The sequence below is a fragment of the Sparus aurata genome, chromosome 17 (genome assembly GCF_900880675.1).
Source record: "Sparus aurata chromosome 17, fSpaAur1.1, whole genome shotgun sequence".
Lineage (NCBI taxonomy): Eukaryota > Metazoa > Chordata > Actinopteri > Spariformes > Sparidae > Sparus > Sparus aurata.
Genome location: NC_044203.1, coordinates 31,668,136 through 31,680,160, shown reverse-complemented (window position 1 = coordinate 31,680,160; position 12,025 = coordinate 31,668,136). Strand labels below are relative to the sequence as shown.

At 43.3% G+C, this 12,025-nt stretch overlaps 1 protein-coding gene across 2 annotated transcripts in view; it reads left to right on the top strand.

Moving 5' to 3' along the window:
- rftn1b (raftlin, lipid raft linker 1b) overlaps window positions 1-12,025 on the top strand; it is a 125,596-nt gene that overhangs the window by 96,481 nt on the left and 17,090 nt on the right. For both annotated transcript variants that reach the window (XM_030393680.1, XM_030393681.1), the window contains one exon: window positions 503-621. In XM_030393680.1, coding sequence (XP_030249540.1) covers window positions 503-621 — 119 coding nt within the window. The remainder of the gene's footprint in view (window positions 1-502; window positions 622-12,025) is intronic.

Below are 12,025 nucleotides of genomic sequence, written 5' to 3'. Positions count from 1 at the left end.
CCATCGCTAAAGTCTGTCCGTCCTGTTTACAAGCGGTGGTTCTCTCGGTCCCGAATCCTGTGAGCCCCGGCGTTCACCTTGCTTCCCAGTTGTAATTAGCCTCTGTTTAGCTGTCTAGCATGAAAACCAGCAGAGCTCTGGGCCCCCGCCGCGCGCCGCTGATGTAGCGCATAATGTCTCCTCTTCGTTTTTAACATCCCAGAAGGGGAATACCTGCTTCTTTCTTTTCTTTTTTTTTTTTTAACGCCGTCTCCCTGCATAATGTATAAGTGCACACTGCTCATACAAATGGCCCACACCACTGGCTATGTAAGAAAGGGTTGTGTGTGAATGTGTGAATGAGTGATATCATTCCATTTCCTCTGGCCTGCAGCGCCTAAAGCGGTGGCAGAGACAAGACAGACACGCTCCATCCAGTAAATACTCTTTTCACGGTTGGATTTCTTCTCTCTCTCTCTCCCCCCCCCCCCCACCAACCCCTCCTTCGTCTTCTTCTCTGCAGATCTGCTGCCTAAGTCGGTGGAAAGCGTCTTCATCTTCCAGGAGGGAAATGAAGGCGAGCCGAACGTAGCCACGCCGACGTACGACGCCATCGTGGTGGAGCAGTGGACCGTCATTGATGTGAGTGGAGAGATTTGTTGTTTGTGCCGTTTAATGAGAGGGTTTGTATTTTAGATATTTGCTTATATGTGGCGGACCCTGCCACCGTTCCAGCTTAAAAACAATCTTCTGTGGGCTTTATTTCCCTCTGAGAACACCTAGTTTCAGTTCAGTTAATTTAAAAAGTAAATATTTCTGCTTTTCTGTATTACTACCTCATTAATCATAGTTTGGGTTTCTTCACGAAAAACTTAGTAGAGGCCCTTTAAAAATCTGATTTTCAACGAGCTCAGAGAAAACGTTCACTTTGAGTAATGAACCCGAAAAACAGCCTTCGAGTGTCGAACTCTGCACATTCATCATTCAACGCCGAGAAACTTTCAGCTGTGGGAGCAAGAAGAAAAACTCCAATGATGTGATCCCATTGATCCTATCATGTTTCAGTATTCCACTGTGCAAATTGATTGATTGATTGGTACTTTCAATTAAAAAACAGCTCAGAATCAGAAGATTAACATTATGTTTGATTCTCATACGGTTAATGATTGACATCCAGTACTGACTAGACGCGACCGACGCTCAGTTTTTGGTGCTGATGTCGCTCTGTAGGTCACTGGTTCGAATCCTCCGACTCCTCCAGCTGCACGTCGAAGTATCCAAAAACAAGAAACTAAATCCTCAATTGCATGGCAGCCTGTGTGGGCGGATGTGACAAACTGTTGTAAAGCGTTTTGAGCTTACAATAGCGCTATAGAAATGCAATTTCATTTAACGGCACCAGAAAACCCAAACAAACTCCAGCGGAGATTCAGAGACTTGGATAATTTAAGACGAGGCTTATTGAAGATGTTCTGAAAGGCTTAGGGCACCTTACTTCTACTTTATTTTGTTTTTTTTTCCTTTAAAGAAATAGTATGTAACATTTCCACATTAAAATGTCTATGAACTGTCAGACATTTCTTATATATTTTGTTGAGTTTTGTAGCTACCTGTAAATGTATCCCAAATGTTTCCAACAATGTTCAAAATTCAGAGAAATCAGTGATTGTGCTCAAGGTGACGGTGAATTTAACCTGGTTGCAACCCGCTATAACTCACTAACTATTCATCCTACATGACTAAAAGTAAAGTGAAAAAAACCTCGTCTGAGTCACATTAAATAGATTTTCATCAGCAAGTTTGCTCGTCAGACAGTGATGACCGCAACAAAAACTGCATCTTTTGTTTCCATCGCTTTGGCCGACTCTTGTGGGCAAAAAAATTATACACTGCGCATTTAATTTGTCACCAATCAATCTCTGAAAAATGTTCTTGTTAACGTCGTGGTATTCATCGTTATCTTTATCGACACTGGCCAGCCGTGTTTGGAGCACAAATCCTCTTTAGGAGTCTGGTCCTCTGGCATTGAAATCGCTTGTCACTCAGATAATGTGGCCTTCCACCCGCTCCTCACTCTCCAGCCAACCTTTCCCCCCCCCACTCCACCCCTCCACCCAACAACCCTGAAGGCAAATCTGGCAAATCTCAATTTATGGGACATGTGTCGCGGTCGCTTGTCTTATCAGGAGCAAACAAGCCCTTATCTGCCCGCCGATTAGTGTCTCTCCTCAGCACAAGTTCCAAGTTGGAAATTGATTTCTGTCTAGAGTTGAAGGGTTTGCGGCCATTTCAATGCCTTTCATCTGTATGTGTGTGTGCGTGTGTGTGAGTGTGAGTGTCTGCGTGCGTACATGTTTGTGCACGTCGCTGTATGTGCACGTGTTTGTGACCACTAAGTGTGTGCCGATGAGTTTGGATTTGTGTGTCTGTACGTGTTTGCCGATGCTATCTCTGTAATTGAATTTAGATTTTTTTTTTTTTTTTTTTTTTCGCGGCCCGTGGCTGTCCAAGTGTGAAAGGAGACTTTTGTCCCCCAAATGCGGCTCCATGATTGTCCGGCCCGATGCTGATGGCCACATGTGCCAATAAAAAAAGAATAAATAAAAGACTCCTGCAGTCGTCTGGTGGCGGCGGCGGAGCCTCCCCCTCCTCCCAGATGAATGGTGAAACTGTTACAGCTTAATGGATTTCAAGGCTTCCTCAGAAACGTCAACACGTGAGCGACGGTGAACCGACACCCAGCGTTCCAGGAGATCCGATCAGCTCTTCCACTGGGACTCTATAAAAAAAAATAAAAAATAACGGTTTCGCCCGAGCAGATCCGCGCCGCGCCAAATCAGATTGACAACGCACTCGTTCACAAAGGCCGATCAGGGCCTCACATCATCCCTATTCATTGTGATAACTGCCTAAAATTGGTATGCAAAGTATCCCCGCAGCTCATTATTGTTTCAGCGCCGAGATAATTACAATGAAAAATAATGCAGGATATTGATTGCGAGTGGTGTTTTTTTCCTTTCCCCCTCTTTTATTCTGTATATACGTCGTCTTTATTCCCCCCCCTCCTCGTGCTTTACAGTTTTATTTATCCAAAAAGTCTGACAGGTGGTCGGATGCACGAAGCTCACGGAGCAAAAAACAAGCCGTTTCATTACGGCAATCATTTATATTGTCCTCAAGTGGGAGTGTGTCGTCGCTGAGGGGGGGAAGGTGTTTTTAATTGTTCCAGATATAAATGAGTTACGTCTAATCAGAGGGTTTACTGATCTACAGGTGTTTCGCAAAGCAGCAGAGACGTGACGAGCTGCAGGATTCGACTCGGTACTTTACACATACATTAGTAACCTTTTAACGAGTCGTCTCATTATATTAAAGTCAGTCTATATTAACAGTTTGAGAGTTACTAGAGTTACGGTAAGGTTGCACTTTGGATGACAATGTCTGCAATACCCCTCTCACACTGGATAGAAACCCATAAACACACACTGACATCTGGCTTTTGCCTTTAATTGGAATGGACACAGACAGAATTCACCGCCAGGTATTTATCACCGTGATCGAAACACAACACCTGGGTGGACACGCTGCTTTCCGACCCTCGTCAGTCAGGTCGCTCGACGTTGCCAGGATGTTGGCTCGTTAATACTTTTCCATTCATCTCTGTCCAAGTTGCGCCCGAGCAACGCTCAGCCAGCGGTGAGAAGAAATTCAAACTCCCAATTTTGATATTCAAGATATTGATGACATAATGATACAAACCTTTTCCATAACTGAATAAACAAGCTGTCCTCAGAGGAAGTAATGGTCAGCAGAACACTGTTGGAGGCTAGAAAGGTGGCAGGGTCCGCCACATATAAACAACATGAAATGGTATGAGACTGTGTTGGCTTTTAAGGTCAGTTTGTTTATTCAATTCATGAAAACAAAGAGTTTTGGCATAAGATATAATTCGATAAAGATCTTTCTCTCCTTCCCCAAAACTAAAAAGTGCACGTTTAAGAACAAGATATTAGAAATAGTAAGAAGTGGAACATTGTCAGTGGCTTCTGTCTCACCAACTGCCTGATGGGTACTTTGCATCTGCAACACATGCGCGGAAAAGAAGACACAAAGATGTCTCACTCCTCAGCTACTTACGGAAAAAACGATGTTATTTTTCAGGTTTTCATCCTGGCACATTCATGATGAGGAACATGATACACCAGGAAAAAAAATGCAAACCCATGTTCAGTTCTGGCACTAGCAAAAGGAGTCAATTGCCCTTTTTTAGCAGGCTTTTGTCCATTCTTGGCTACTGTACAAACATGGCTGTGCCAGACAAAGGACTCGTGGGAGAACATTTAAAAGGGTCTTTTTCTAAAGGTGATGAAAAGAAGGTGATTCTTAATTTTAGGAGATTAAAAAGTAATGAAAACATTATCACGAATGTTATAGTCCATTTCTGCCAATAGACCCCCTTCAACGCTGGACCTTTAATGTATATGCAAATGAATGCAGATACATTAAAGAAGCTAATCAAAAGCTAAGTGGTCGTCTGATGATGGCAGATGAGTTACGAGATGGCATTTCGGCTCATTCGTTCTGCCTATTTTGTTCTCCACGCTGACTGCTTACCTGCAGCCACAGCCCGCCTACACATGATAAACATAATCAGTCAATTTTACTCGGACTACCAAAACGCTTCCGATGCGACAGTCTCAGTCGGTGCCCTACAGAGTTGTTTGCATCCGTATGCAGATATCCGTTTATAGATTTAGACAAAAGTGATGGCGGGAAGCTTTGCATCGCACACGAGGCAATCAAAACCTTGTGGGTCCAAAGATTCAGACTTCAGATAAATCACTGAAAGAAATTAAAGAAACCAAGCTACACAAAAGGAAAATCTCAAACTGACAAGCTAAGACACAAGCGCAGTGAAAACTTCTACCGCTTCGACTGAATGACAGCGGAGAACAGCCTGGAGGAAAACAGAACAAACACAGCGCATGAAGCCGGAGCTCGGCTGCTTATATTCTGCATAAAAATACCATCAGCGCTCCGGAACTACGACAGCAGATACAGACGTGTCTTATAGCGTCATCCCAAAAGCTAAACAACACAGATTTCGGACAGATGTCCCAAATACATTTAAAAAGATGCAGCAGTTGCCTGAACATGACATTTTTTTGCTGTTTTTTTCCTGAGCAAAATGACCTGAATAGGAGCCATATGGATGTCGGTGAAGTGCTCCAAATGAATAACTCATCAAGGGCCTCCACTACGAAACTCCAATTAGGGCCGGCTCCACATCTTTTGTGTCCTGTGGGAAAATCAATAGAGGGGCTGCCTTGGAACTAATGTACTGAAAGCCCTGTTTCCTATCACCGAGATTCACAGGAGCAATATTCACACAAAAACACGGTCTCCGTCAGACCTCGGCTGGGGTTTGGTCTTAATATGTTTGTTCGCCATGAGCCGCTGCAGCAGCAGAGAATTTATTTATCAAGAGGGACAGAGTGCATTAGCAGGAGGGTGTTGTGTTCTCAGTCTTTCTGCATCCAGATAAAACAGAGAAGGAGCACCGGAGTCACAAAAACATCCATGTGTGTTTGGTTTTTTTATTAAAAGATGAACTGATATTCACCCCCAGCACGGCTAGCGCTTTGTGAGGAGTCTGATGTTTCTTCGGAGCCTCTCGTATTCTCTTTCATGCCTTCCTAAAAACGTTGTTTATAGCGCCATTATCCACTTCAAGTCTGCCAGAACCCAGCAGTGGGTCCATTATGACAAATGTATGTTGTGCAAGGAGCGGCGTTCGATACTCTCAGGATGATACTTAAATTTTACAAGTATATCCAACATGTCATGCTAAAGGGGAAATGTTTATTGGATGTTTTCATCTGATCTAATAGCGCAGTCGTAAAACAGCAGCCCTGTCGCCGAGGAATAACGTTTATATCCGGCTAATAGCAAAGAGAGCGTTTTGTCGGAAACATAGCGCTGCAGGAATTAACATTTTCTATTAACATAATCAGGAAATGTTGTTAATTAATGAAGCTGGCAATCAGGGCCGCACAATTTATTGACACATTATCGGAATTGTAAAATGGCCGAATGCAATATCCACTTTTTTAGAAACTGCAATTTTTTGATAAAAAGGTAAAAACGTGTGATAAAGCAGAATTATAATTAGAATTCATTCAGGGCACATACCTCCACCCAGCAGTCCCCCTTTTGTCCTCACCCATAGATACCAGCCGTGTAACGATCCTGATCCGTGCATCATTCCAAGAGAAATTAAAGAACGTGCCGGAAAAATGTGCTATCTCACAATTCCTGGATACACCCCTTTATCTGGACCTGCACCAAGAGTTAATTGTACACGGTAAAGGTTGAGGGTAGGGAAAAGATTGTGATTGGTTTTGAGTCAGCATTGACTTAAGATGTAGTAATTTTATTAGCAATTTGCAATTAAATCACGTTTTTTTCCTGAAGTGCTTTACTTGCCTGAACCCAACCACAGACATGAATATCATCCACATCGACCACCTTCCTGCATCAGGGACGTATTTCATGTAATTATAGGAATCATTTGATAAGATGCTAATTTAAATGCTAATGAGGCAGAGTTGTAACAATCCTCCCATCGTTGGTTTGAGTATTTCACCTGAGCATCATGTCAGCACTAAGAGATGGTTTTTTTAGGCAGCGTCGTTAAGGTCTGACGTTTGAAAATGAAAAAGATTGGAAAGCCTCGTCTCATCCGTCTCGACTGTCTGTGATTGGGTTGCATTGTGGGAAACGTAGGCAGCGGAGGTTAAGCAGGAAGAAGACTGTGGAACATTGAGTCTGACAGGGTTGTATCAGTGCTATGTTGGTGGAGCTTTCTTGTAAATGGGCACAGCAGTGATTCAAGATTAGGAAACAGATTCAAGTCAGATAACCTGATTAAGACGATCCTCCCCCAAAACGGCCACATCAGTCAGTAGTCAGGTTTATTATAAGCAGGGGCGGTTCTGGGGGGGGCAGACTCTGGGTCTGGACCCCCCTGTGGCCCCCCTGACAGGGAGTCTGCATTAATAACATAATGACAGATTTCTTTCAATGATTTTGTTCTGAAGGGAAAGGCAGAAATAAAGTGTCTCAGCAGTTTACTACCCAATCAAAATTGCTGAAATTGTAAACACTGCTTTTTCTGAATGAGGGATTTATCCTTTTTCCCGGGTTGTATGTGCCCCCTTACAAAAAAAGCCGGCCCCAACCTGGCCCCCCTATTAAAACTGGTCTAGAACCGCCACTGATTATAAGGCAGGTGGTATAATACAAAGAGCAAGTAGGTCCACATGTGGAGGAGATTGAGGGAGATGGATGAACCAAACAGCAACCAGCTCATGATGTTAACCTTGTGTAAAAAGCTGCAACTGTTAAGCTTCTTTAAATAATAGTTACTGGACGTAACTCCTCTTCTACGAGTACATGAGCCTGTTACTGGTATCTTCCAGCAGTTTTATGCCTCATTTTGTCGCTCACTGACAAACAACCTTTTCTGTCCTTTAGGTATGAGGATGTGCTGGTAGATTTAAAGTCCAACTTCAAAATCCTGTTTTTTTCATGCCCCAGGTTTGTAATGCAGGTGATTTGTTTGAAAGTCGTTGTTTTGCTCAAGATTTCTACGACTTGACAAAGCTCCTCCAGAGAAGTCCGGCTGTGCGGTACTCCCTGCAGCTATTACACTGCCATATAATCTTAGTAAAGTGCCCCTTTGAGAGGGAAATCAGGGATAAAGAGGTCGAAAATCAACATTCAGCTACTATACTTGACTACATTTCTGTACAAGACCATCATTTTCTCCAAACCCCCCAAAAAAGCATATTTTTACTCTCACCCTTTCTGATATTCAGCCGTGCACATACTTTCGATTCTTATTCACCACGTGCGTAAGTGCCACCACCCCAATACAAAGAAGGGGAATAGAATATAAAGGGGGCACAAACAAAAGTCCATTCACCTCCATTTCAGCACGACTCTCCAAACCTGTGCATGCAAGTGACCTTATCCTGCGAGGCCACAGAGCGCTGGAGGTAGATGAGAATCTATTTTTCTTTCTTACTGACTCTTTAAAAATATTTCTTACCAGACTAATAACACTGGCACGAGCGTTTGTTACTCTAATTGGGTGCAGCAGAGAAGCAGCAAGGCTCTTGTACATATAATCACAGTGGGGGGAAAAAAAAAAAAGAAATATATAAAAAAATATACAAGAAAATGATTATTTCTGTGCAGAAAACTTCAACAAATTGAAAGAGCAGGAAGCACGATAGATTTCAAACTCCCTGGTTACCACGAGAAAACCCTTTTCTCTCTATCATTAGAGCCGCTTGAACATTAAAGAAAAAATAACTGATACTTTATTACACAGAATGATTTAAAGCGAAGATTTTAAGAGATTTAAGATTTAAACCGTTTTCACTCTGACTTCTTGAGGAACGAGAGGCAGAGCGAATGAGAGGCTGTGTACACTTTCATCTCACGATTTACAGCTTTTTAAGCATTCACTTTTTGTACACGGTTTTTGACATATTTTGAGGTATTAGAAACTTTGGGTTGTCATTGCGCGATTGTAAGAAAAAGTAAAAATGTTTTCTCAACCACTTAAAAAACGCCGCAGTTTGATGTCGCGGGCTTGCTCACTCCTTGATCTTGACAACTCGTAACCCGGCAGACAAACAAGTAATGAAAGATATATATGCGTGGAGAGAGTTCAGAGAAAGTGTCGGCTCCTGGAGAAAGACACCTTAAAAGTTAATATCACTGGAGTTCAAATTGAAGAAATGGCAGTCCAAAGTGAAAGGAGCTTAACAGCGCCGACATTGTTGTCGCTCGTTCCCAGAATTTACTTGCGTGCCCGACTTTGAAGAGCGGCACTTCACAGTCTCCAGGAATGGAAAAAAAAAAGGGGGGGGGAAAGAAAATGGGATTAGGGCCCCACATCACAGCTGTGGTACGGCAGAGAGGGATCTTTGAAGAAATAGTTTTAAGACATAGAAAAAGAAACCTCAGTCACACACACACACACACAAACATCTCGTGTGTTCGGTCCCTCTTGAAATCAGGGTCATGCAAAAGGCATCAACTTCCTCTGGGTTCACTAGAATCACTTCAGTGGTCGATACTCAGAACACAGGATGCAGATTTGCAGGTTCGAGCCCGATTCTTCACTCGCGGCGTACATGATATGATACCTTAAAGTGTTGCTGTGCCTGTGCGTGTGCATGCTGCGGCCTGCATGCCGCACGCGGCGCCGATCATTAGCGCGTGCCGCCTGTCCGTGATATCTCTATCCTCTCTGACTGAGGTGAGAGAAGAGGTGACCTAGATAGAGGGAGAGTAATTTGCACTGTCCCTGCGAGTGTGAGATCGCGGCCCGCTCTGTCACACAACGTGACGATGATGCTGATAGATCGGAGTTGGAGGGAGAGGTTCTGGCGGTTCATGGGCTGCAGTTGTTTACCGGCGCAAGTAGAGATATCAGAAACAAGTAATAACATGCGTCTAAAAATGTGGCAGTATTATTGTGACCGGAGGTGGAAAGTAACATTTCAACACTCATATCCTGTAGTGCAGGACGGTTTCGGGGTGATTGAGCGTTTTGTTTGAGAAAGAAATATTACTAAATATTAATAGACTTCTACTTCGACTACGATCTCTGTTTTTGTCAGGGAGAGCAATCTATCTTTAAGAATTCATTGTGCAATATCAAACGAGTCACCAGTTACCAAACATGTTATATGGCTTCATAAAAAATGACCTTTTTCGGACCAAAATCGTCACATTATCTAAATCCATTCGGTAGAGGAATTGTTGGCAGTGTACTTTTATGCAAACCAAGCATGTGCTGAAACTTTACATTGCTTTATGTTGCAACTTCTCTCTAGGTTAAATTTTCAGTTTTTCAGTGTGCTCATGTTCTGGTTAGGTCGAGGAAAAGATCATGTTTTGCCGAAAAAGATGTCCTGAAATATCCAATAAAACGTGGATGGAACTTGTCCCGAGGTCTCCTTAAAAAAATCCAGTAGTTTCACACTTACAAGCGTGGAAAACGCGGTGGTAATGGCACCATTGCCTACAATACACATAAATGTGAAAAACAAATGAAAAGAAACAAGGAAAGTCCAACAAACAAAACCAGATTTGACTGGTTGACCTTTTTATTTTCTTATTTCCTAAAACCGATACATTTGGGGGATCTCATGATGTTTGGATTGTGATTCTTTGGAGGGGGCTTGACCCCTTGGTCACATTTGACTTGTAAAGACATTTCAGATTGCTGTATCGAGGTCTGACTATCTCTCTGATGAGCGACCACATCATGGAGGCCCCTCAGAAAATGGCCTGATATGCCGTTAACACCAGGCTGTGGGGACGTCAGAGAAGAATCAGTGTTGTGTTGGCGGCAGATCTGAGTCCAAATTGAGGTTAACATGAGACAGAGAGTGCCTTTGTTCCCCTCTTCTCCAAAGTAGGCTGTGGTGATAAAGAGTCAGTTGAGTCAACCTTAAAAAAAAAAAAAAGAGCCAACTAGCTGCCGGGCTAATTGAACAAAGCAATAAACAGAGAAGCATGAGGAGCTCTGCTGTCAGAATAAGACTCCGGGACATCTATTTCTTCTTTTTTTCATTATTATAAAATAATAAGTACTGCTGCTTTTAAGCCGATGATTTGTCTGACGATCTGTCTCCGCACCACCATTTGAACCATCAGCTTCAATCATTAAATGCTAACATTTTTTATCCTCCCTGCAAAAGTGCACGATAAAAGCTTCCACTGACAGCTCGGGAGGAACGTGGACAGCTCCTGCACCGGCTGAGCCTTTGTCTCCCTCAGCTACTTCGTCGTGTGTTGCCAGGCTGCATAGTTTAGTCTGGACTCTAAGGTGGGCTAATGCCTCATAAAAGTTCAGATGCACTTTGGATGTCTTTCATTAAACTGTGTTATTGTTGCAGCGATGCAATTTTAAACAATGAAAAAGCTCCCTGGATGGTGCGTAGGTGTGCTGGGGGGACGGCCCAGCTGTGTGCCCGGTGCAGCTACGGGGATATTTTTAGATCCTGTGGTAGAATCAACGATCCAGAGCAGCCACGAAATGAACATTGTGGCATGATTGTATTTTCCCAACTACTGTCTTATGAATTTTTAGCCAAGGTGAGCAAGAAGTCCTGACGGAGCTCAAAAAACCGTACGAACGGCAAGCTGGTGATACTGCTGAGCTGCTATCGGTAGCTCCATTAGCTCGACCGCAAACCAGATGCGCTCGCACAAGAGGCATTGATTACTTTCATGACTTCTGGCCAGTGAGCTGATGTATCATCCAAACACAGAACTGATCAGAAGCAGCCATTAGTCAAGTGTACAAAAAGAGAAGGGCGCACACATTAAAGATTTCTTCCGAGCGTCTTTTGAAAAAGGGGCCAGTGACACTCACAAAAGGTTACTGTAGCGTTTGAAAACATAGCGGATGTTGATTTTCTGTTGCTGTGACAACACTCCAGGCCAAGCGAAGCCCATCAGGAATACTTTCCGAGTGCCCTTTCTTTTAAAAAAGGTATTTGCTTCATCATTACCCGACTGTGTCTGCAAACCTATTGACCCGAGTTGTCTGCAAAATTACAGCAATATTCAGAGCCGGCGAGAAGAAAAAAAAACAAAAAAACAGAACTATGGTTTGTTATGTCTGCCTTACCGTGTCAGCAGAGGGGGTTAAAAGTAAGAACAATGCTCTGGTGTTTTTGCTGAGCAGACTATCAGAGGGCACTTTGAACTCCGGCGCTGACCTGCAGCTGCACCCTCGTCTGCCACGGGCCCGAAAACAAACCCCCGTCTGAGGTCTACATTCCCGAAAACCGGATAATATATCTCCTTAACTTCTCGGAGGATGATAGAGAGGAGCCTTAGCATCAGAAATCTTTGAGATTAGACGTGGTGTTATTGCCTCTGCAGCTGTTATTATAGCAGCCGACATCAGCGGAGGAAGCTGTGACGGTTAAGTATCTGACATGCTCACCTCCTC